Source organism: Epinephelus lanceolatus, chromosome 9 (genome assembly GCF_041903045.1).
Source record: "Epinephelus lanceolatus isolate andai-2023 chromosome 9, ASM4190304v1, whole genome shotgun sequence".
Lineage (NCBI taxonomy): Eukaryota > Metazoa > Chordata > Actinopteri > Perciformes > Serranidae > Epinephelus > Epinephelus lanceolatus.
This window is the reverse complement of record NC_135742.1, coordinates 8,649,328-8,674,885: the sequence shown is the minus strand read 5'-3', so window position 1 is coordinate 8,674,885 and position 25,558 is coordinate 8,649,328. Positions and strand designations below refer to the sequence as shown.

General features: G+C 41.1%; 1 protein-coding gene across 1 annotated transcript in view; it reads left to right on the top strand.

The window, feature by feature from the left end:
* Nucleotides 1–25,558, top strand: part of LOC117252580 (phospholipid-transporting ATPase ID) — a 70,133-nt gene that overhangs the window by 29,486 nt on the left and 15,089 nt on the right. Inside the window, exons 4-14 of the mRNA XM_033619609.2 lie at nucleotides 4,282–4,395; nucleotides 5,275–5,373; nucleotides 10,097–10,158; nucleotides 15,110–15,182; nucleotides 18,063–18,133; nucleotides 18,300–18,382; nucleotides 22,895–23,053; nucleotides 23,265–23,353; nucleotides 23,549–23,742; nucleotides 23,853–24,061; nucleotides 25,403–25,446. Coding sequence (XP_033475500.2) covers nucleotides 4,282–4,395; nucleotides 5,275–5,373; nucleotides 10,097–10,158; nucleotides 15,110–15,182; nucleotides 18,063–18,133; nucleotides 18,300–18,382; nucleotides 22,895–23,053; nucleotides 23,265–23,353; nucleotides 23,549–23,742; nucleotides 23,853–24,061; nucleotides 25,403–25,446 — 1,197 coding nt within the window. The remainder of the gene's footprint in view (nucleotides 1–4,281; nucleotides 4,396–5,274; nucleotides 5,374–10,096; nucleotides 10,159–15,109; nucleotides 15,183–18,062; nucleotides 18,134–18,299; nucleotides 18,383–22,894; nucleotides 23,054–23,264; nucleotides 23,354–23,548; nucleotides 23,743–23,852; nucleotides 24,062–25,402; nucleotides 25,447–25,558) is intronic.

The following is a 25,558-nucleotide window of genomic DNA, read 5'->3' as shown; positions in this document are numbered from 1 at the left end:
AATATATAATAAAAAAACTAAGACAATAAAAGAAATCAGTGAAAGAGGAAGAACTAAATAGAGCCGAGCTGCAAGAGAGAACAATAGGACGAGGAAAAGTATATTTATAAATGTTCGCATATACGCACATGTTTACAACACTACAGTATGAAACCTGAAATGGAAAATGAGAAGTTGAAAAGTGATTTTTGATCGTCCCTTTTAATCATGTTTTTGGAACAGATCATCCTGCGTACCTCTCAGAGAGGATGTATCTAGTGGAAAATACCAAACAGGGTGTAAACAGTCATTTCCCTCCGCTTGTGTATTTAAACATTTGCAGCCAGAACAGAATCTCTCGTCTGTGGGCGGTGATGTTGTTAGTGAATAGCTCCAGTGATAAACTAACATGGGAGTCACAGTCCGGCCGTTTAAGAGCCTCCTGATAAGATCCACCTGGCACAGAGCAAATGCCTCCCATGAAGTCAAACATCTGCAAAGAACTCCCACAGACACCAAATGAATGCTTGCATTACAGATTACCGATTCTGTAAAGCAGAGATTTCTGAATGATTTCTCTGTATATTTCAGGGGATCCCTAATCTGCTCTCTGGTTCCGCTTCAGTCTGAAACCAAAGAACCTCTGAGTGACCTCAACATTTTAGGCAGACACATCCAGAGAGAAGTTTGGACCTCTTATTTACCCTGAGAAGTGTTTCTAGGAATTTCACCTCCAGGAAATTCTCTGCACAGTTTATGTTATCTGTGTGTTCAGTACCACAAACATGTCATCAGCACAATAAGAGAGAGAATTATAACCACCATGAAGCTAAAGTGTATCAGGCACAGAGCAAACAAACAGTAAACACAGCATTTTAATGACTGCTAGATTGATATTGGTGCAATTGGTCTACTGCCACAATATCCTGTGCAATTATTCAACTGTGCTATTTTTGTACTATTTATTGCGTTACAACTACACACTTTATTTCATACTCTTATCCTTACTTTATATAATTCTCTATTCTTTATATCGGAGCGACTAATGAATCCTTGGGGATCAATAAAGTATTTGACTTTGACTTTGACTATTTGTCTTTCCCTAACCTGAACCAAAGTGCATTTGATGCATAAATCTAAGACAAGAGTCTTTGTTATTACATTTATTAAAATATATGTAGTGTCTCGTTACTTACTAAAACTTGCGTCTGAAAAAAATCCAGGGAGCGATAAAGTTGCCACAAGAACATAATTCAGAAAGCAGTTTAGTAACAGACAAATGTAATTTCCAGGAGACATCATTGGGGTCAAGAGCCATGAACCTTTCAGTTGAAAGGAAGGTATCTGTGTTACATTTGTTGTTCTGCCTGCTGACATTTCCTGACGTGACATTCTGACCTTAAATATCCAAAGGACCACAAACACATGCAAATATTTGTTCAAGCCATGAATAGGATTACCTAACATGCTTCTGTTTTATCATCCCGGATGCACAGAGCTAGATTTCCATAATGAAGGTTTTATGGATTCATATAAGCACAGTGTGCACACATGGAACCAACGGCTAACACGAAGGGAACCACACTTCACTTTTCAGCTGGTTGTTTGTGGCCGGTTTACACCCAGAAACCCAGTTGTTGTGTTTTATTAGATTACTTGTTGTGCTATCATAACATATTTTGCTAAGATTTGATAGATTATTATTATTTTGATACTGAAATACACTGCAAAAAATTAGGGGAACACTTAAATCACACATCAGATCTTGATGAACGAATTATTCAAGTTGAAAATCTTTACTGATGAGCAAAGAACAAAATGACATAACAACGGTCAATGGAAACTAAAATCATAAACCTAATGAGGGCTGGATTCAAAATCACACCGCAAAAAATTGAAATCACAGGCTGATCCAACTTGTGTGAATTTTATCATGTGACTCAGTAGTGTGTTTGGCCCCTGCGTGCCTGTATGCACTCCTGACAATGTCTGGGCATGCTCCTGATGAGTCAGAGGATGGTGTCCATGGGGATCTTCTCTCAGACCTGGATCAGGGCATCAGTGAGCTCCTGGACAGTGGTGCGATGTGGCGGTGATGGATGCTACGATACATGATGTCCCAGAGTTGCTCAGTTGGATTTGGGTCAGGGGAACGAGAGGGCCAGTCAATGCCTTCGTCATCCAGGAACTGCCTACACACTCTGGCCACATGAGGCCGGGCATTGTCCGGCACCAGGTGGAACCCAGGGCCCGCTGCACCGAGAAGAACCTAGGGCCCGCTGCACCAGGAGGAACCCAGGGCCCGCTGCACCAGGAGGAGCCCAGGGCCCGCTGCACCAGGAGGAACCCAGGGCTTACTGCACCGGGAGGAACCCAGGGCCCGCTGCACCGGGAAGAACCCAGGGCCCTCTGCACCGGGAGGAACCCAGGGCCCGCTGCACCGGGAAGAACCCAGGGCCCGCTGCACCGGGAGGAACCCAGGGCCCGCTGCACCGGGAAGAACCCAGGGCCCGCTGCACCTGGAGGAACCCAGGGCCCGCTGCACCAGGAGGAACCCAGGGCCCACTGCACCAGGAGTAACCCAGGGCCTGCTGCACCAGGAGGAACCCAGGGCCCGCTGCACCGGGAGGAACCCAGGGCCCACTGCACCAGGAGTAACCCAGGGCCCGCTGCACCAGGAGGAACCCAGGGCCCGCTGCACCGGGAGGAACCCAGGGCCCACTGCACCAGGAGGAACCCAGGGCCCTCTGCACCAGGAGGAACCTAGGACACGCCACACCAGGAGGAACCCAGGGCCCACTGCACCAGGAGGAATCCAAGTCCCGCTGCACCAGGAGGAACCCAGGGCCCACTGCACCAGCGTAAGATCTTACAATCGCTCCGAGGATTTCATCCCGGTACCTAACAGCAGTCAGGGTACTGTTGGCTATGACATGGAGGTCTGTGTGACCTTCCAAGGATATGCCTCCCCAGACCATCACTGATCCACCACCAAACCAGTCATGCTGGATGACTTTACAGGCAGCATAACGTTCTCCACGGTGTCTCCAGACTCTTTCACGCCTGTCACATGCGCTCAATAGGAACCCTCTCACACCTGTGCCAATTCTGGTGTTCTCTAGCGAATGCCAATTGAGCTGCACGGTGCTGGGCTGTGAGCAAAAGTCCCTCATGGAGTCTGTTTCTGACAGTGTGGTCAGAAACATGCACACCAGTAGCCTGCTGGAGGTCATTTTGTAGGGCTCTGGCAGTGCTCCTCCTGTTCCTCCTCTCACCAGCAGTCCTGCTGCTGGGTTGATGCCCTTCTACAGCCCTGTCCAGCTCTCCTCGTGTAACACAGGACACTAGCAGAAGACAAAACTAGAGCAGAATCAGTCAGGAAGGATAAGGAGAGAGAATCTGTGGCCACCACATGTAAAACCATTCCCTTTTGAGAGTTGTCTTGCTTTTGCCTCTCCATTGCACCTGTTGTCACTTTGATTTGCACCAAAGCAGCTGCAACTGATTCACAATCACTTGTGCTTCCTAAATGGACAGATTGATATCCCTGAAGTTTAACTGACTTGGTGTTAGACTGTGACCATTAAGTGTTCCCAAATTCAGGAATAGGCTTGTGCACCTTTACACGAAGGAAAGTAATAGATGCTTAACTGCTCCATTAATGGTAAAATGCATTATTAAACAGTTTATCTGAAAATGATCCCATGCTTTCATGTCGCTGTTGTTGAGGAGAAATCTTTTTTATAGCCTTTTAACAGCAAGGGCAGTTCCTTAAGAAAACAGAGGAAATAACTCAACACGCCTTAGTTTAAACTGAGTTATCTTCAGGGAGTCTTGAAGATAACTCAGCTTATCTTGTCAGGGAGCAAGAAACAGTCAATCATGTCTGCACGTCTACTGTTTTCTCACTGATAAACTCATTCAACTGTAACATTTATTACAACTATTTACCTTTTATGGTAGAGGCAGAGAGGACGAAAGGTCAAGTAAATGCTGTAGATGTTTTTCTGAGCAACCTCATGATTGAGAATTTTTGTTTCCCGTTTTGATGGCTGTTTGACCTCGGTGTCACATGGACAAAACATCCCATATTCAGCATGTTGACCACCTACACACAAGAAACTAGAACCCAGTGTGAGGTTCCTCCGGCACTATGTACATTTGGATTTCTCACCTAATCATAGAGCCTGATTATCTTGAAAAGAGCACATAAGTATAATCAATTCAAACAAGCTTAAATGTCTTGACAGCATTAATTCTGTATTGATTTAACACTATATCTTATCTTTACACCTGTGCCAGACGAACGCCATCAAGACCTCTAAGTACAACCCCTTCACCTTCCTACCTCTCAACCTGTTTGAGCAGTTCCAGAGGATCGCCAACGCCTACTTCCTATTTCTGCTGGTGCTCCAGGTGAGCGAAACAAAGGCGCACACATGCACGAAAGGCAACAAGTGAGGCAGCCATCCAACTGTCACGCAAATTTTATGTAAAATATTTGACATATCTCAAATAATGAAATACAAATCAGACGTGTTTCTCTAGGGTTGGTTGAAGACATACCGAACATTTGACACATTCACAAGAAAAGAGTCAGGAATAGCATTATTACACTTTACAAGGATTTTGTCTCAAGTGGATGAGATTAAACAATTCCTATTTTTTTCTGGGACTTGATGAAACTGTCAGAGGTAACAAAAAATGTTGTGAGAATCAGCGTCTCACACACACACTTGCAAACTTGTAGTCCAATATGACACAATCCGATTCAAGCGACTGCTCTTTCTCACAGTGAAGCTGTGTGTTAACCAAACAGGAAATGGATGAATCAGGTGCAGTTAGATTAAGGAAGTGTAATATCCAGTACAGGAAATTGCCTCATCGTGTGCAGAACAGTCGCGTTGCACCACAGAGGTTGTATACTGTGGCTACTGCTCTGCTGACAGACAATGAGGAACTGGAGCACAACTGCAGTTTTAAATGAATGGTGTTAAATAGCTTGATTTATTTTCTGTATAAGTTAAAGTCCATGTTGCCTATTTATGCGTCAGAATTGATGCATTAGGTCTTTAATAAAACAATATAAAACAACTTTAAAATGTTCTTAGATTCACATCAAAAATAACCCAGCTCCTGCTCATCACATGGCTTAATGTTCAACCAAATTGTTCTCATTTTCTCCTCTGTCTCTCACCCACACAGTTTGTAGTTCCTCTCTGTTTTTATTTTTCAATTTTCATTTACTATCATATACAAAAATTAACTTAAACTGTGCATCTGTGTGCTCCTCAGGTGATTCCTCAGATCTCCTCTCTGTCCTGGTTCACCACAGTCGTGCCTCTGGTCCTGGTGCTGGCAGTCACCGCTGCCAAGGATGCCACTGACGATATTGTAAGTGAATGTGTTTTGCGTAGTGTTTCACCTTTTAACAAATTTTAACGCTTTTATTTTAGAGGTATTTTGATCATTTTTGATAAAAGATCCAAGTGACATTTACAAAAAGTCTAAAGTAGGGATGCACAACAATATTGGCACATCATCTGTATCGGCCAATAGGGGCTTTAAAATGAACTATTGTAATCGACCAACATGCTTTTTCTTAATTTGCGCAATGAATGAATATTGCATGCATTGAAAAGAATTGTATTTCATGTCTCCATCTGCTGGTGGGCCATCACGATAAGAGTATGCATGCGTAATATGATGTTAATTCCAGTACAGAAGAGACTTGATGATCACTAAAATTAGGTGGGGGAAAAAGTGAATATATCAATATCAGTATTGGCCAAATTAGTTGTTAATCGTCGGCATATTGGATATCAGCAAAAAATACAATATTGTGCATCCCTTGTCTTGAGTCTTTAATCTAACTTGCCTTAAGATGCAGGGGCCGGTTGCACAAAACACCTTAAGTCAAGATTTTCCTTTAAAGTCCAGGTTAAGGCTTTCTTAAAATAAAATCAGTTGCACAAAACACATCTTTTCTTTCAGGTCTCCTTAAAATGTTCACTTATGTTCCTTATCTTGGTCTTACACTTAAGGAATCCCTTTAAGTTAGTTAAACTATTGCACTAAAGACATTAGGTATCACAAATTTGAGCGCAAACAAACAAATGGTTATCATAGAACTATTATATTTTACCACTGTACAATCTCTTTAAATGCTGTAAATGCCTTAACATTTTTATTTAACTCTAAGGGATTCTGTGCAACACCCTTAAGTAAGTCCCTCAGTTTAGGAAAAATTAAGTCTGAAATGCCATACTCATGGAGTCAACTTTAGGTGTTTTGTGAAACTGGTAAATAAGAAAACATGGAGTCACAAATGGCTCAGAGATGCAGACTGTGTGGTGTCTGTTCTAAAAGTTCAGTTTTATATCACAGCAGTCTCAAGACTACAGTTTCAGCCACAACGTGTAAAATACTACTCCAATAATATTTAAACAAGCTCACTACTGTTTATAACACATCTTTTGACAACAGGAAATGAGGGAAATCAGAAATCAGGAACAGTTCAAGCTGCAAAACAGCTGACCAAAATTTCCGATATGCCAGGAATCCATTTGATTGTCCATGAGCCAGATTGCTCAGGAAATTAATCAGGCAGCCTGACCCCCCCTTAAACTGCATATCAAACTGAAACCTATCCAGCAGATAATCATCCTGAATCTAAAATGAGTCTGTATAGTGTGCGCCTTGCTGAAGATGTTGCAACACACATCAACTATTTGGTCTGTTGTCTGAAAAATAAGTAAGCACAGCATATTTTCCAGCTGATCAGGGAATTATTTCTATCAACTCTGAAGTGAACTACCTTAATGACATGTCGTCCTAGTTAAGTATCATCAAAAGTAAAATACACTGGTGGATTATTTTGCAAAGAGACACAGCACTGTTTGTCATTTCATGTTACCTGATGTTGCTGATATTCACTGTTGCACTAACATCAGCAGGCTCGTGTGCAACGTGCTCCTCTGAACTTGTGTGGTCTCAAACAGGCATTTATCAGTCTGCTCAGCGTCTAAGGATTAAGGTTGCCATGGCGACTGTGTCTCTGTTTGTTTAAGTAATGATCCAAGCACATTATAACCTCAGTCGTCCTCAGGCTTATTTCCATTATTTAAAAAAATAAATAAATAAAAAAGTTTAGGCAAATAGGAGCTAAAATTTTAAAATCGACAGACTACATTCAGACTTTTGTCAAGTGATTGGTCCCTTTTCTGTAAGACTATTTCTCATCAGTCAGGTTTGTGACAATGGTCTAATGTGGTGACGAAAATTGATGTCACATGGGAGTTTAGACTGATTAAGAAATGACAACCCCACCCCACCCTGAATATCACAGGTGACCTGCTGACTCATAGTCAGCAGGTCACCAGAAAGTCTTTTTTTATTGTGAAAGGACAAACTGTTTTCATTTTCTTTCACTGCTTTACGGGAACCGAAACAGAACAAAATGCACTTCTTAAACAATGAAAGGAAAATGACTTTGTTTCAGCCGTCAAGGTCAATCAAACAAATGTGTATGTACAGTGTGTGCGTGCGTGTGTGTTGCACCCAGTAACTTAATGCCAAACCAGCGAGAGGAAATTAGTGTTGTCATGGGTTAAACATTAGCCGAAGGAGGAGAACAGGAGTCTTTTTGTTTAGCAGCTGCAGTGACGATCCTGAACGTGCCTCGCCACCGGTACCCATCTGTTCCTTTATTGAGGTCACTGGGTTCAGGCTTGACGTGATATTCGTGAGCAGGTACACAGAAACTAGAGACTGGCCATGTATGGCGAGGTGGATGACCTTGCAAAACAAACGCTGAAATAATGCCAGTGTTAGGAAAGCTGCTGTGAAAGGACTGGGTTTACAAACTACTGCCTGCTGAACTGTAGGAATATAGCAGATATATAGTTTTTGTATTTCTGAAATTGTTCCGATCGTTTAACTTTGTATTTATGGATATAATTTCCACAGTGAATTTGGATCAAGCCTCACTTTACATGAGCTTCACGGGTAGAAAACAATAATCATGTAATGCAGTGGCTCCCAAATTAGGGCTTGATGCATCTACAAGGGATAAAAAACATTAACAAAACAAAAAAGTTGTGCTTATTTTGTCAGATTACATATACTGTTACCTCTCTCAGTGACAGCTTACCAGCTCCGAACCTCAGTTGAGAACATGTAGGCTTATTAACATTAAATTTAGCTTGTCTTGTTATTTACCAGTAACTAGCTTCTAGTGGCCCGGACCACTCGACACTTACTCCTGCTGATTATCATCACTCTTTGCTGCATGCCGTCTTCACACGTCGCATCCACAGACAAACACTTGTCTTTATCTGGAAACATTTTCCCCACGAATACAACATGCTAATGTTTTTAGCACAAGCCTATGGCATTTTACATTGTATAGGTTAGCCTAGCAGCTAGCGGACATGTCTTCTTCTCGTATAAAACCAGGGACAACAGCAACATTTAACAAAGGTAACATTACAAAATTCAGCTCCATTACAACTCAGAATGTTCACAGACAAAACAACTGTCCTATACTAAAGATGTTTTCCAAGCAAATATAATATGCTAACATTATTAGCAAAGCCTATGGCATTTTACATTATATAAATTAGCCTAGCAGCTAGCTAAGATTTCCTCTACTCATATAAAACCAGGGACGATAGCAACATTTAACAAAGGTAACATTACAAAATTCAGCTCCATTACACCTCAGAATGTTCACTGACAAAAAAACTGTCCTATACTAAAGATGTTTTCCAAGCAAATATAATATGCTAACGTTATTAGCAAAAGCCTATGGCATTTTACATTGTATAAATTAGCCTAACGAATAGCGGAGATTTCCTCTGCTCATATGAAGCCAGGATAAATCACACACAAGACTTAACATGCTGTTTTGTGGAGGCTTTATTGTTGTTGTTGTTTCTTATCTGTGAAATTAAAGTAAACAAAAGCGTTGTTTCCACTGAGGGAAATTGTTTCAGCTCATAGACAGGAGGTCTGCGTTGTAACTTTCAGTTACATTTCTGGGGAGGTGCACAACAGGCTACGGCGTAGGTACAGCATTGATTTGACGCAAAAGCATAAATCCCGCTTTAAAAGGGAAAAGAGTGAGCCCATAATGACAATATATGAATGTTTTAGTGGAACTAGTCACAACTGGTAGGATTTTGTTTCATTTAAAGGGGTCACAAGCCAAAAAAGTTGTATGGCAACCAAAATTTAATTGGTTGTTCCTTTGCCTGAGGCCTTTAGACAACCAAATGACACAGAAATCAGTTATCAAACACAGAAGCAGCAGGTCAAGAAGTTTCTGCCAGAAAGTAGAACAGAAAACCCAAAAAAGCATTTTCTGGGTTTGACACAGAAAGAACAATTAGGCTACATTTTCTTCTTACTTTTAACTTTCTTTTATACTGTATGTAACACCTGTAATACATATTCATGCTGATTGCTGTTTAACAGAGACAGAAATCTGGACTTAAACCCTTTGGCTTGTGGACAGGTAGATGTACGAGAGCTTCTTGTTCTGGGGAAAGATCTATTAAGTCTTTGTAATATCTGACTTGTGTAAATAGTAAATTTTAAGAAGTGAACTTGTCTGTTAAGCCAGAGAAACGTTAAAATTGGTTCAGGAAATAATTATGAAACACTGCAAGCATTTGAAAGCTGTGTTGGCATTTAAAAAAAAGGGGAAACCACCTGATTGTACTGACTGTTTCAGCTGCCGCCTCTGTGTCTCACTCACAGAAATAAATAGTGATCAGAAACTGAAGAGAAAAAAGAGACAAAGGAGGCGTCATCATGGTGAAGAGTCATCAGTGGTTGGAGTGGAAGTAGAAGTTTTTTAGAAGGTCAAAGGTCTAATTCAGCTGAATACCTCTAATGGGAGGTTTTCATTTCAAACTGTAACATCATGTCCTCCAACACATTAACACCTTTGTGTCATTACGCAAAACAACACAAAAAACCCACAATATATCAGCTGTTAACGAATTAGTTTCATGGGAACTTTCGTCAGAACTAATCAGTATTCAGTGGTAAAACTGAGTTTCTTGTGACCTCTTATGACTTATTGTTTCATTGTGTATGTTTCTTTTTCCAGAACCGCCACAGAAGCGACAATCATGTCAACAACAGGAAGGTCCAAGTCCTCATTGATAGAAAGTAAGTTTGAAATACACCTGTGCTTATATATACAACGTTTCAGGTAGCCACTTGCTGGTTTTGTGTATTTGTAGAGGCACCATCAGGGTCCTTTAACTTTTTTTTGTACAGGTAGGTGTTCCTCAGGGAACCATCTTGGGTGCCCTTTAGCTTTATTATGAAGAAGCCTTGAAATAATCCCTCAAGTCATTGTATTTGCTTGTTTCAGCTCTAAGGGTGAAATAAAGCCCACATGCCCATCCCATATACAGTACAGGCCAAAAGTTTGGACACACCTTCTCATTCAATGCGTTTTCTTTATTTTCATGACTATTTACATTGTAGATTCTCACTGAAGGCATCAAAACTATGAATGAACACGTGTGGAGTTATGTACTTAACAAAAAAAGGTGAAATAACTGAAAACATGTTTTATATTCTAGTTTCTTCAAAATAGCCACCCTTTGCTCTGATTACTGCTTTGCACACTCTTGGCATTCTCTCCATGAGCTTCAAGAGGTAGTCACCTGAAATGGTTTTCCAACAGTCCTGAAGGAGTTCCCAGAGGTGTTTAGCACTTGTTGGCCCCTTTGCCTTCACTCTGCGGTCCAGCTCACCCCAAACCATCTGGATTGGGTTCAGGTCCGGTGACTGTGGAGGCCAGGTCATCTGCCGCAGCACTCCATCACTCTCCTTCTTGGTCAAATAGCCCTTACACAGCCTGGAGGTGTGTTTGGGGTCATTGTCCTGTTGAAAAATAAATGATGGTCCAACTAAACGCAAACCGGATGGGATGGCATGTCGCTGCAGGATGCTGTGGTAGCCATGCTGGTTCAGTGTGCCTTCAATTTTGAATAAATCCCCAACAGTGTCACCAGCAAAACACCCCCACACCATCACACCTCCTCCTCCATGCTTCACAGTGGGAACCAGGCATGTGGAATCCATCCGTTCACCTTTTCTGCGTCTCACAAAGACACGGCGGTTGGAACCAAAGATCTCAAATTTGGACTCATCAGACCAAAGCACAGATTTCCACTGGTCTAATGTCCATTCCTTGTGTTTCTTGGCCCAAACAAATCTCTTCTGCTTGTTGCCTCTCCTTAGCAGTGGTTTCCTAGCAGCTATTTGACCATGAAGGCCTGATTGGTGCAGTCTCCTCTTAACAGTTGTTCTAGAGATGGGTCTGCTGCTAGAACTCTGTGTGGCATTCATCTGGTCTCTGATCTGAGCTGCTGTTAACTTGCCATTTCTGAGGCTGGTGACTCGGATGAACTTATCCTCAGAAGCAGAGGTGACTCTTGGTCTTCCTTTCCTGGGTCGGTCCTCATGTGTGCCAGTTTCATTGTAGCGCTTGATGGTTTTTGCGACTCCACTTGGGGACACATTTAAAGTTTTTGCAATTTTCCGGACTGACTGACCTTCATTTCTTAAAGTAATGATGGCCACTGGTTTTTCTTTAGTTAGCTGATTGGTTCTTGCCATAATATGAATTTTAACAGTTGTCCAATAGGGCTGTCGGCTGTGTATTAACCTGACTTCTGCACAACACAACTGATGGTCCCAACCCCATTGATAAAGCAAGAAATTCCACTAATTAACCCTGATAAGGCACACCTGTGAAGTGGAAACCATTTCAGGTGACTACCTCTTGAAGCTCATGGAGAGAATGCCAAGAGTGTGCAAAGCAGTAATCAGAGCAAAGGGTGGCTATTTTGAAGAAACTAGAATATAAAACATGTTTTCAGTTATTTCACCTTTTTTTGTTAAGTACATAACTCCACATGTGTTCATTCATAGTTTTGATGCCTTCAGTGAGAATCTACAATGTAAATAGTCATGAAAATAAAGAAAACGCATTGAATGAGAAGGTGTGTCCAAACTTTTGGCCTGTACTGTATGCAGATGAAGCATACCTCACATAGTTGAAATAGTAGGGCTCAGGTCAACAGGATACAAAACAAGGGCTCTCCACCACCCTGCAGCTGCTTCCTGTTGGTTGAACTGGATAGAGTTTACGTTAGGTTGAATGTAGGATGTTTAATATAGATGTGTTTATGTGTGTGAATGAAGAGGGGCATATGTTTGCTTATTGTACTTGTCTTTAGATGACAGATGACCTTACAGATGTTTTTATGTGTTTTATTTGTTTTTATGTCATTCTGTTGATTGTTAGAGCATTTGGATGCAAGATAGACAATAAAAGTATTATCTTATCTTATCTTATCACACAAGGAATATGCAGAGTTGAAACACAGGAATGTACACTAGATATATAAAATAAAGGTAAAAAACACAACTAGATCCCACTGAGAAATGTATGTTTTCCTTTTTATTATAATTAAAGCTGTAAGTTTATCTCCCTAAGTGAAAGTTGTCAGATGAATGTAATTCTGGTGAAGAAAAGCCAAACTAAATACTTTTTTATTTAATTTAAATGCCTTTTATGTTTTGTTTGGTGGGTTTGTTGTTCCATAAAACCAAATTTAGAGATATTGGACCTCATGCAAGAAGCGATACATGAACAAATTTCTTCTTATTTTTGTTCATAGCTATGATTTGTTTTTATTTTGTTAGACTCATTGATTTCTGGAATTCACCAGTGTTTTCTTACTTTTGCACTTCTGTTAGGTAAGAGAAAAGTTTAGTGGTAAAGAGCACATTTTCTCAGATAAGAAAAAAAAAACATCTAATTTTTACAGTCCAAATGTTGCCTGTCCAATGAAAGGAAACATAGGTTTTAAGTTTGAGGAACATTAAAAACACACGAGTATCATATAATCAAATTTAGATTTAGATGTGTTTTATAGTGATTTTAATGATTAGATTATTACATTTTTGGGCTGTAAAAATACTGTTGGTCCATAAAAATCCTTGGGCAATGTGGTCTTTTGTTTCAATGCGTCCCTCTGCTGACACGGCATTTACAGCATCACAAATGGTACGAACATTATTGGGATTTTATTTTTCCAGTAACATCAGTACTGATGCTCTGGAACATAATGTGTTCTTTATGTTCATTTCACCATTAGGTCAGTTTCATTACTGCACAAGTTATTTTTCTTACGGGCTTTTTTGGTGGCATCTTTCCCAACTGTTGGGCATGTGCACCATGTACACCTGCCCTCACCTTGCCCACCTGCTGATAGGATACTTATGATCAAGTGGGATTCATTGTTCAGAACACTGGGGCCTGAGCAGATTTGGATGGTTAAGAACTTTTTGTGAATCTGGAGTTGACTTCTTGTATTTTTTCTCTTAACAGAAAATTAAAAGAAAACATGAGAGAGATGTAAGAGAATATTGCTGCATGAGACCCACTGAATTGAAATAGATATCAAAAATCAGCACTTAAAAGCCCCCAGTGTGTGATTTGTGGCCCATCCTGCATCCAGGACATGGTCAAACCCTAACCCCAGCCTGTCCACTACGCTCTTGCTGCTCCCTCACAAAGCCGGACATAAAAAATAAAAAAGACTCCTTTTCCGTGTCGCATTGTTTGTGAATCTAGCATTTCAAGCAGTTCAGCATTTTTGAGGAAACTGATGTACTTGCATGATTTTTGGAGTTAAATGCACTTAATGTAAGTCGCTTTGTAAAAAAAAAAAAAAAAGTTTCAGCTAAATTAATATAATGTAGTAGAATGTAGACTCCTCCTTAGATTGTTAAAATGCCCAAATTTCCAGAAACAATACCACAGCCCATGACCTCGTTGCCCTCAGTAATAACTATAGCCCTGTTTGAAGTGATAGTAAAAGGAGAGAAGAAGTAAATCATGCTGGAAAAGTCGGAACCAGCTGTAACTGAAAAATTAACAAGGAATGGAAGGAAATCAATTGATCAGTTATTTGCTGTCTGTACAGACGTAGTACAAGAAAGACAATTAATGTCAACAACATGTTATAATTAATATTATTGCTAAGCTGAGGTATGTAAATGTGTACCGTAATAACCCAACATTACCAGTGTTTCCACTCAAGGCACCAGCTGTATATTTAGATATGTATGGTGCACCAGATATAAATAGTTGCATTTACATTGTTTCTTTTTTCCGACTGGGTTTGCACTTGTTGGCCTTTGCCCAGTGCCCACTGTTTAGGGTGCCACGGGAAGCAGCTGCAGGATGGTGGGAAGAGACTGTATATTTCCTGTTGACTTGATGTCAGGGAGTGCTTGATTTGTTGTGTTGGACCTGGAGTACAAACATCGTTTTCCAGAGTGTAGTTGGGAAACAAGTGGAGGAATTGCAAGTTTTTACCATTGAATGAAGCCGATTTTGTTCCCAGCAAGACTGTAAATGTGAATATTATTATCAGAGATGCATCTTTGAATCAATACTGATGCAGGTTTGGTATCAGAGGCCTGATGGAGGGTAAAATTTAATTGTACAAGACTAGGTTAAAACTGTTGTGGTAGTGCTCAAACTAATGATTTCTCATATTTGGTGAGTGCATTAATTATTTTTTCAAATACACTGTTTATTAAGTATTTTATAAGAGGTGAAAACAAATGACAAATGATCATGTCAGACTGATTGTACTCAGTGTAAAGGTTAATTTCTTCTTTTAGTTATAAGACGTTTTATAATTACTGCAAACATTCACTAAGTTCTCTTTGAGCATTAGCAAACTACAAAGAGATTAAAGTAAAAACTGTCCTCTGCTCAAATTTGAAGTAACAGCACAGGCTGACAAATGAAACAGAAAACCCTGAAAATCATTAAATATTTATATTCCAGACAACTTTTTAAAACTCTGGCTATTGTTGGCAGACAGATACACAGACAGACAATACAGGAAAGTGGCAGGAAGCTGCGGTGAGGGAAGGGGACGAATATTAAGATGACCTTGGTGTTCAGTGCTTATTTATGGGCAGTTTATTTTCTGACTATCCTCAAAGAAAAAGGGAAAAGAAAACAGTTTCTCTGAGCTTAGCACAGAGTCACTAATCAGCTCCTGTTTCCTGTTCTTAGACTGCGGAGCGAGAAATGGATGGACGTCCAGGTGGGAGACATCATCAAGCTGGAAAACAACCAGTTTGTCACTGTGAGTAAAGAGTATTAAAATGTCTTGAATTCAGAGTGGATGAGTCTGAAATGTTTTAAGTCACAACAAAGCAAATGGACCTGCGCCTTTCTAGTCTTCTGACTGCTCAAAGCACTTTTACACAACATGTCACATTCACCCATTCACACAGGCTACCATACATGGTGCCACCTGTTACTCAGTAGCCATTTACATTTGCTTTCACACACTGATGGAGCAGCCATTAGGAGCAATTTGGTGTTCAGTATCTGGACCAAGGATACTTCGACATACAGACTGGATGAGCCGGGGATTGAAGCACCGATCATATGATTGATGGACAACCAGCTCTATGTCGGAGCCACAACCGCCCAACAAATTCCTGGTGTTTGCGCTACTGGAGAGAAACACTATTTAACAGGGGACAGACTCTGACCCATGTATGCGTGCAATGGCCCTCTTTTTAACCCCTCTACGCATTTAGATCACACAATGAGTCTGCGTCGTTAAACCAAGGCCCTGCTAGCCAGCCTGCTCGTTAGTTTATTTTTCTCTCTGCAGTAACCACAGAGTATCTGTGCGTTCCAATACCCATACTACCATACTATATACTATGCCAGAGAAAGATATAGTGTGTCCCAACACATAGTATCCCCTTTTTCACTGCCAGATTTTCCGTAAATGTTGGGCCGTTTTGCAGGCAAGCCAGACACACAGAGCCGGATTGGCAAGTTGATCCGAGGTGCCCAATTTTACACCTCATAGGGTAGTCATTTTGGCGGAACCTTTTAGTTTAAACAGACCGAGGCGGCCTTCCACAACAGGAGGGACTGTTGAAGACTTGTGGGAGGAGCTGTTGATGACCCCGCACGTGCGACCCAATGGCGGTGGATAAACAGGGAACAAGGAAGCAGGATAGCTACTCACTAATAATTAGTGATTAGTATCCTGCTTCCTTGTTCCCTGACCCTTGTTCCGCTTTTGTAGCAAGAGGGAAACACAAACCTGACAGACACTGTAAAGATGAGCAACTGGGGAGACAAGGAATTGCGTGTCCTCCTTGTCCTCGCAAACGAAGAGGCCATTAACCATCAGATGACGGGGACGGTGAAGGATGGGCCAACTTATGAGAGAACTGCCAAAGGACTGACCAGCCGCGGCTTCTCTTGGAGCACGTCACTGTTTACGTCACACACTGAGCTACATGTTTTGTTACTTGCTCACGCCCCCCATTGCCCTGAAAAAGGCACATTCTGTATAAACAAAAGTAGGCAGGCGGCATTTTGCTGCACTCCTCGATTTTGTTTTTATACTGCCAATGCTGAAAAAAGACTGAGTGGGCTTTCCTGCAAATTTGCACAGTTCCTATCTAAAAAGGGCTAGAATATCAAATGCAGTATGCCAAAAATACCAGGATGTTCCACTACATTCAGTCTGATTTTGCAGTATGCAAGCCAGCATGGTTTTCAGGCTAATTTGACCCACAGTCCTCAACGCAGCGGACAATACCTCACATCAAATGTCAGAAGTCGCAATGATGGATGACAGCTTATTCAAGTAACTGATGACCAGTGGAATAGTAATAACAGGAATATTGATTGTTTAAGTGTGTAATATTCTCCTGTTGAGACTATGAGATAGTAACAGTTGTCCCTATTGGTTTCTTAAAGATGCTTGATTGTGATTGGTCCAGAGTATAACCTTTGATACCCTGTCACGCAGTTGCATTGTGTTTGTAGTTCGGCTTCCTGCTTAAACATTTAGCCTGTATGTCACCAGCGTGTTCATAAACGCTTGAAGTTACAGCACATCGTCGTCCAGAAAAATTTGTACATATTGTGCAAAACAAGACAAAGTGAACAAAATAATCATAAATATCACAAACAACAAAAGGACATAACTATGAAAATGACAACGATGGAGAACTGCAGATGTAATCTCACTGTCGCAAATATAAAATGTGAAAATTTACAGTTGTTACTTAAAAGTTAAAGTAACATCAGCAGAGCTCTCTGGGTTAATCTCCATCTCTGGTGAACTCAGTAAGCAGCGTTTGTTTCATCCTCACGGAAACTGATATAAAAGCATGAAGGTCAAAGTTCAGTGCGTAATGTTATGAGAAAGTAGTATGTCCCGATTGTGTGCATACTGCATGCAACAGTATGTATTTTTAAGATAAGGGCAGCTGCAGTGCCCACTAAAAGTAAAAAGAAAGAGTATGCGACACAGAACGCACCCTATCATCATTTTTACCTTACTGTGTGTATTTCCATCACAAGTTTGGTCATAAATTTCATTTAAAGTGGTGTTAAAAAATGTCTTTAAATGTCCTGAATTCAACTTGTTTCTGCCTGAAGACGCCCTGATTCATAATTCTCCAACAGATTCCACCTCCACTCTCTGTAGATCTTGCCTCTTGTTGTGCCGTTGTATTCTGTTTGTCATTTTGATTTACAGTTTTACATCTTTGAGTTGACATTTTTCTTGAAACGCTTCATCTTTGGATCGTACAAACAAAGTAAAGCTTCACGTTTGCCTTATAAAGACCTCGAAGATGAGAATGTTGCATCATTACATTTCTGGGGAGATTGCAGTATTCAGTGTTTGGAGAACGTCTTGTGTTTTTTCCTTTGCAAAACTAAGAACAGCCATAAAGCTGTCAGCAAAGGCAAAGGTTGTAACTGGCGTTCAGTTACGATAAACTCCTGCAGAGATAATTTGATATTTCTGTGATCCTGTGTTATTAATGCCAGAAATCATTGACCTAACCTAGCATCCGTATGTCTGACAAATTTCCATGTAGCTTATTGTTCCAGCAGTATGATGAATAAGAAAAATGATGTTTTGTTTTCCAGAAAGACAAACAGCAGATTTCAGTGATAAATCCTCCTGTACTTTCAGGCCGACCTCCTGTTGCTCTCCAGCAGTGAACCACTCAACCTGGTGTACATCGAGACGGCAGAACTGGATGGGTCAGTCTGTTTTTTTTTGTCTAATGTCATGTCATCTCATTTCTTTTCTTCCCGCTCACTTACTTTTCCTCCTCTTCCCCTTACTTCTCGTCAAACTTCTCTTCCTTTTCCCGACCACCTTATGTTCCTTCTCACTTTATCGTCCTCCTCTCCTCCTCTTCCTCAGGGAGACAAACCTGAAGGTGAGACAGGCCCTGACTGTGACAGGAGACCTGGGAGAAGATATTGAAAAACTGGCAGACTTCAACGGTAAGACTGCTAGAGTACGGCCAACTGTTGGTTGGTTTCTGATCACCTGTATGTATTCTGTATTTGCGTCTTGATTTTCTCACTGTCTCAGTCACTCTTTTCTGTACAAACAGAATGTTCAGAAACCTGGAAAAGATGTTTTCATCCCGCAGTATCCTGGTTTCTATCAGAGGACTCCAGGCAGCAGAAAACTGGGATAAGGGCTTGTCTAGGTTCCCTAAAACCAAGATATGATGTTGACATGCACAACACATAACCAGGGCGCTCCAAAAACGGATAAGAACCAGGATACTGGTCGTATAAACACTTTGATAAAGACAATAAACCTCCTCTATTACATGGAGAAGCTGCACAGTCACAAATAGCATTCAACTTTTTCAGCATTGAAGCAAAAAACAAAATATATTCAGGTCGAAAAAAAAGGTTCACATTTAGATTAGATATTTAAATGAAATGTATAAGTGTTGGTGTTGGAATGAGCTGGTATGAAACTTGTATGAAACAAGTATCCGGTACAGACAAAGTATTTTTAATGAGCATGAGTATCACTTTTGTAAATAAAACATCAAAATTCATATTTGGTAGCTGCTGTGTCACGTCTCATGTAGGCCAGATAGTCAGCCACACACACACACACACCTCTTCCTCCTGTTACACACATAACTGCTGCAGCTCTGTTGTCACATCTCACCATCATCACAGGCAGCCATTGAGAAACAATGCAACTCTTATTGCTTTAATTTACTCCAGTTATGGTTAAGTTTTCCTCTGTTGGCCCACTCCTACGTGTGTTTGTAGAAAATATCCAAAGTCAGGTGAGTTAGTTGGAGAAGTTGGCTCGTACAGGACGCGGTGCAGTCGCAGCTCGCGACTCTTACCGCGGTCTCTCTCCATCTGTCTCTCCCTCTCTCTCTCACACACGCATATACACAACTAATAATTAATAAACATTGTTTTCAGTGTGTAGAAAACCATCACACAAGCACAAAGAAAGTTAAGTGAGAACTCTAGTTTGTCAATCAATCAATCAATTTTATTTATAAAGCCCAATATCACAAATCACAATTTGCCTCAAAGGGCTTTACAGCATACGACATCCCTCTGTCCTTAGGACCCTCGCAGCAGATAAGGAAAAACTCCCAAAAAAAACCCCTTTAACAGGGAAAAAAAAAAACGGTAGAAACCTCAGGAAGAGCAACTGAGGAGGGATCCCTCTTCCAGGACGGACAGACGTGCAATAGATGTCGTACAGAACAGATCAGCATAATAAATTAACAGTAATCCGTATGACACAATGAGACAGAGAGAGAGAGAGAGAGAGAGAGAGAGAGAGAGAGAGAGATGCAGGTATTAACAGTAGCTTACAACAACATTATTGAAAGTAATAATATTATAGTTATAGTTCTGGCTACTGTGGTACAATATGTTGAAAGTATGTGTTAATATCTGGCAGTATACATGTGTGACAATAGTCATATGTGTATAATAACAGTAGAAGTAGGACTAATGACTAATGATGGCAGCAGCAGCAGGAGGCATCTGGCAGGACCACGGCAGCAGCACAACCACACACGTCACACTGTCCAGGCACCGCTGCGATATGAGTTAACCTGAGAGACAGTGGAGCACAAAGGCTCCGGAGAAGAAGCCGAGTTAGTGACATCCAGAATGGCCGAGTTAGCAAGATGCAGTAATAGAATACGAGAAAGAGAGAGAGAGAGAGAGAGAGAGAGAAGGAGAGAAGGTGCCCGGTGTATTATAGGGGGGTCCTCCGGCAGACTAGGCCTAGTTTGTACCTTTACCTTGTGCTGTATGCGTGTGTCCAAGTTTAGTCATTCAAGTTTATGGTCATGTTCAGTTTTTGAAAGTAGCTCCAGTATTCTTGTGATTAAAAATGTTCTGAAGCTCAGTTTTAAAGCTGAGCACTTTCTCATCAACCAATATCAATTTCAGGCTTAAAAGGCAAACTTCCGGTTTAAACCCCACCTATTTCGAGTCCAAGCCACGCCCCCCAGGGTACGGATACATATACAGATACATACAGTACAGGCCAAAAGTTTGGACACACCTTCTCATTCAATGCGTTTTCTTTATTTTCATGACTATTTACATTGTAGATTCTCACTGAAGGCATCAAAACTATGAATGAACACATGTGGAGTTATGTACTTAACAAAAAAAGGTGAAATAACTGAAAACATGTTTTATATTCTAGTTTCTTCAAAATAGCCACCCTTTGCTCTGATTACTGCTTTGCACACTCTTGGCATTCTCTCCATGAGCTCCAAGAGGTAGTCACCTGAAATGGTTTTCCAACAGTCTTGAAGGAGTTCCCAGAGGTGTTTAGCACTTGTTGGCCCCTTTGCCTTCACTCTGCGGTCCAGCTCACCCCAAACCATCTGGATTGGGTTCAGGTCCGGTGACTGTGGAGGCCAGGTCATCTGCCGCAGCACTCCATCACTCTCCTTCTTGGTCAAATAGCCCTTACACAGCCTGGAGGTGTGTTTGGGGTCATTGTCCTGTTGAAAAATAAATGATGGTCCAACTAAACGCAAACCGGATGGGATGGCATGTCGCTGCAGGATGCTGTGGTAGCCATGCTGGTTCAGTGTGCCTTCAATTTTGAATAAATCCCCAACAGTGTCACCAGCAAAACACCCCCACACCATCACACCTCCTCCTCCATGCTTCACAGTGGGAACCAGGCATGTGGAATCCATCCGTTCACCTTTTCTGCGTCTCACAAAGACACGGCGGTTGGAACCAAAGATCTCAAATTTGGACTCATCAGACCAAAGCACAGATTTCCACTGGTCTAATGTCCATTCCTTGTGTTTCTTGGCCCAAACAAATCTCTTCTGCTTGTTGCCTCTCCTTAGCAGTGGTTTCCTAGCAGCTATTTGACCATGAAGGCCTGATTGGCGCAGTCTCCTCTTAACAGTTGTTCTAGAGATGGGTCTGCTGCTAGAACTCTGTGTGGCATTCATCTGGTCTCTGATCTGAGCTGCTGTTAACTTGCGATTTCTGAGGCTGGTGACTCGGATGAACTTATCCTCAGAAGCAGAGGTGCCTCTTGGTCTTCCTTTCCTGGGTCGGTCCTCATGTGTGCCAGTTTCGTTGTAGCGCTTGATGGTTTTTGCGACTCCACTTGGGGACACATTTAAAGTTTTTGCAATTTTCCGGACTGACTGACCTTCATTTCTTAAAGTAATGATGGCCACTGGTTTTTCTTTAGTTAGCTGATTGGTTCTTGCCATAATATGAATTTTAACAGTTGTCCAATAGGGCTGTCGGCTGTGTATTAACCTGACTTCTGCACAACACAACTGATGGTCCCAACCCCATTGATAAAGCAAGAAATTCCACTAATTAACCCTGATAAGGCACACCTGTGAAGTGGAAACCATTTCAGGTGACTACCTCTTGAAGCTCATGGAGAGAATGCCAAGAGTGTGCAAAGCAGTAATCAGAGCAAAGGGTGGCTATTTTGAAGAAACTAGAATATAAAACATGTTTTCAGTTATTTCACCTTTTTTTGTTAAGTACATAACTCCACATGTGTTCATTCATAGTTTTGATGCCTTCAGTGAGAATCTACAATGTAAATAGTCATAAAAATAAAGAAAACGCATTGAATGAGAAGGTGTGTGCAAACTTTTGTCCTGTACTGTATATATATTATATCCGAGGGTCTTCACTCTTCATTCATCTCCCTTGTGGATTTTCCCAGTCTCTCCTCCTGTCCGCCGGTGCATCATCTCTCCGTATGAGCCGGCTGCTCCCCGTCATGAAGTATTCTTTCAATTTTTTCATAATTAGACTTTTCTAATTATGGCTACATGTTTTTGTTTCAGTCTCAAAATCGCGACTTTTTCCTCTGTTGATTTCAATTCCACTCTCATCACACCTGGCGCGTCTCCTCGGAGAACATCATATTAATCTTTTCCAGTATGCTTTCATTATTCTCCTGTTGTAGTCCATATATCATCAGTGACACCACTGGATCAAATCGTGGGACGGACATTCCCCCTGTTATCTTTTGCTCCAGAGCCATACAGATAATTTAGTTGGTTGAGCAGATACAGATAATGGTGTACTTGCTCATCCCTAGCTGGTGTGACTGTATGGATTTCATCTAAGCAGCTGAGATGCTGCTAACTGACGTCTTTCACAATTGTCCAACTCCCCATTAGGAGTCGCTCTGCTCATTTATACACAGGGAGCAGCTTAACTTCACTCCTTATTTCAGAGGCTTAAAGTTTAGTTCTGTTTCCTCTGTCAAGTTTATAACTCATTTAAATAGGGCCCAATGACTTTGTAAACTCCAAGTGGTACTATAGGTGTCAACACAGAGAGTCACAGACACGTAGGCATCAGTTTTCACTGACATTTGTCCACATTTTTGACAAATAAAAACTTCTTTTGGGCTAAATGCCGTAGTCACACATACAGTAGATTGAATGCATGCAAGCTTTAATTGTCCTTTCTTCCATCACCTCTCTGTCCCTGCAGGCGAGGTATGCTGTGAACCCCCCAACAACCGTCTCGACCGCTTCACAGGAACGCTAACCTACGCCGGTCAGAAATACCCACTGGACAACGAGAAGATCCTGCTGCGAGGCTGCACCCTGAGGAACACCGAGTGGTGCTTTGGACTGGTGCTGTTTGGAGGTGGGGAATGAGTTTCTTCGTGGCTACATGTTAATAGGGAACTGGTGGTAACGGGAAACCTTGTGACCATACGAAGAGAGAGACAAAGAGCTAAACTTGAGTGTCTCAGTTGACACTTATTTCACTTCAACACACACTAAGATGGTTTTAAATGGAGGAAGATATGAGATCATTTGACGCCTTACTTGTTTCTGTTCCTCTTTTTGTGCAGGTCCAGAGACGAAGCTGATGCAGAACTGTGGGAAGAGCATGTTCAAGAGGACCAGCGTAGACCGACTGATGAATGTGCTAGTGCTTTGTGTGAGTAGTCAAATCAATCACCTGTTTATCTGATCTCAGGACAGTCTTAAGACCTGTCATATTACAGGTTCCATTCTTGGCCTTCTAAATCTTTGATAGTGACATCAACTTTTTTCCTTGAATTTGGATTATGAATTGTACCTTTTGATAAACCCCCCTTTGACCTCTGAACTCTTTCCAAAACTTTCCATGCAGATTTTCGGTTTTCTGGCCTTCATGTGCACCATCCTGGCGATTGGAAACTACGTCTGGGAGCTGAACGAAGGCTCACAGTTCACGGTCTTCCTGCCCAGACAAGATGGCAACAATGCAGGCTTCTCCGCCTTCCTCACATTCTGGTCCTACGTCATCATCCTCAACACCGTGGTGCCCATCTCTCTCTATGTCAGGTACCAGCATGTGTAGAATTATTTAATAAGTTTTAAGTAACTTAACAAAATGCATAAAGATTATATCTGCTTCATCTCTGACCCAGTATCTACTGTACATTTTTCGGCAGTGTGGAGATCATTCGTCTGGGGAACAGTTTCTACATCGACTGGGACAGGAAGATGTACTACTCACAGAACAACACTCCCGCTGAGGCTCGCACCACCACGCTGAACGAGGAGCTCGGCCAGATCAAGTACGTCTTCAGCGATAAAACAGGAACGCTCACCCAGAATATCATGACCTTCAACAAGTGCTCCATCAACGGCAAATGTTACGGTAAGATTCAAGACGTCTACCTGTAGCTCTAACGTTGTTTCCTAAAATAAAGTTTCTGGCTCCATGAACCTCAGTGCATCTAAATACATGGTCATGCAGAGACTTTTTTTTAAAATCTGCTATTATGTGTTTGCCACCTAATCAGTGAGCTCTTCAAATATCAAAGGATCATGTTGTTTAGCTCTTCCAGTTGTAAACAAACAGCAAATTTACCAATAAAACAGAAATAAGGCCCCTCAGGGACATTAAAGGAAACTTCTTTTTTTATTACCCAGTGTAGCCTGTGGTCTTCAGAAGGTAGAAAAAGAACAATGCAAATTAAAAATGGAGAAAGAGCCTGATAATCACAAGAATCACTCATACCAACCAAGAAAATACAAGAAAAATTGATAAAAGAAAAAATATAAATGAAGAAATGTATCGTAGAAATAAAAGAAAAATCTCCACATGCTGCAGGAGAGGCTCCCAAGTGCTGGGGATTGTGCAGGAGCCAGGATGCAAATTGCTGGCATATATTTTGGGAGTGCCCCAAAAAGCCAACTTTCAACCTGGACACTTTAACAAATACTTATTCGGGGTTTTGATATCAGAGTATCACAAGACATTGGCTGCTTTCTGACCACTCGACAATAGAGGACAGGACAGATATAGTTAATGAAATATATAGAATAGAAAAATTACCTTCTCACTTCGCCTACAACTGAACAGATTTACAAAGTTATGGTCAAACTGGATCCCATGTGTGCGACAGTCACAGCCGCATTTTTATAAATTAATAGATCCCTAAAGAATGTCTGGTCTCCTAACCTTCTTAAAAATGATGTACTGGAATGTCGTCCAATTTGATAATGTATATCTTTGTTACACATCCCTTTTTCACAATGTAAAATAATTAAAAGAAACCTTTCCTTTGCACATACATGGACTTTGTCCTGGTGATTTGATACACAACAGTATAAAAGTGTCAAGAGACATAATACACAATGAAATATTCACCACAGAAAATACGAAAAAAAATATGAGAAACATGTTTTTAAAGTTGAATAACTCACAGTTTAGTGTCGGAATATGAAAAAATACGTAGTGGGAGATGTGCAAACATTCACAGTATAAAGTTTACATACAAAAAATACATATGGGGAGATAGTAAAGATGTGTGTGAGTGTAAAACATGTTGTCTGATGTGGATCAGGAAAAGCGTAAGTGTCAGTGGGGGTCCTGCACTATGTGTTTCTTTCAGATTTGCAAAGGCATGTTTTCTTCTGTGTCTGTTATGTAACTGGTTCATTCATGTGTTGGAGTGTAGATACGAGCTTTATATATTTTCTCTCTTCTTTTCAGGGGATGTGTATGACTACACAGGTCAAAGACTAGAGATTACAGAGGTGAGTTGGACTTTAATGGTGTAAATTCGGCACGTCCTTATAGCTAAGTGGCAAATTAGGTCAATTTAAGTGTCTTTTTACATGATGTACTTTTCCTCACACCTTCCCTCCT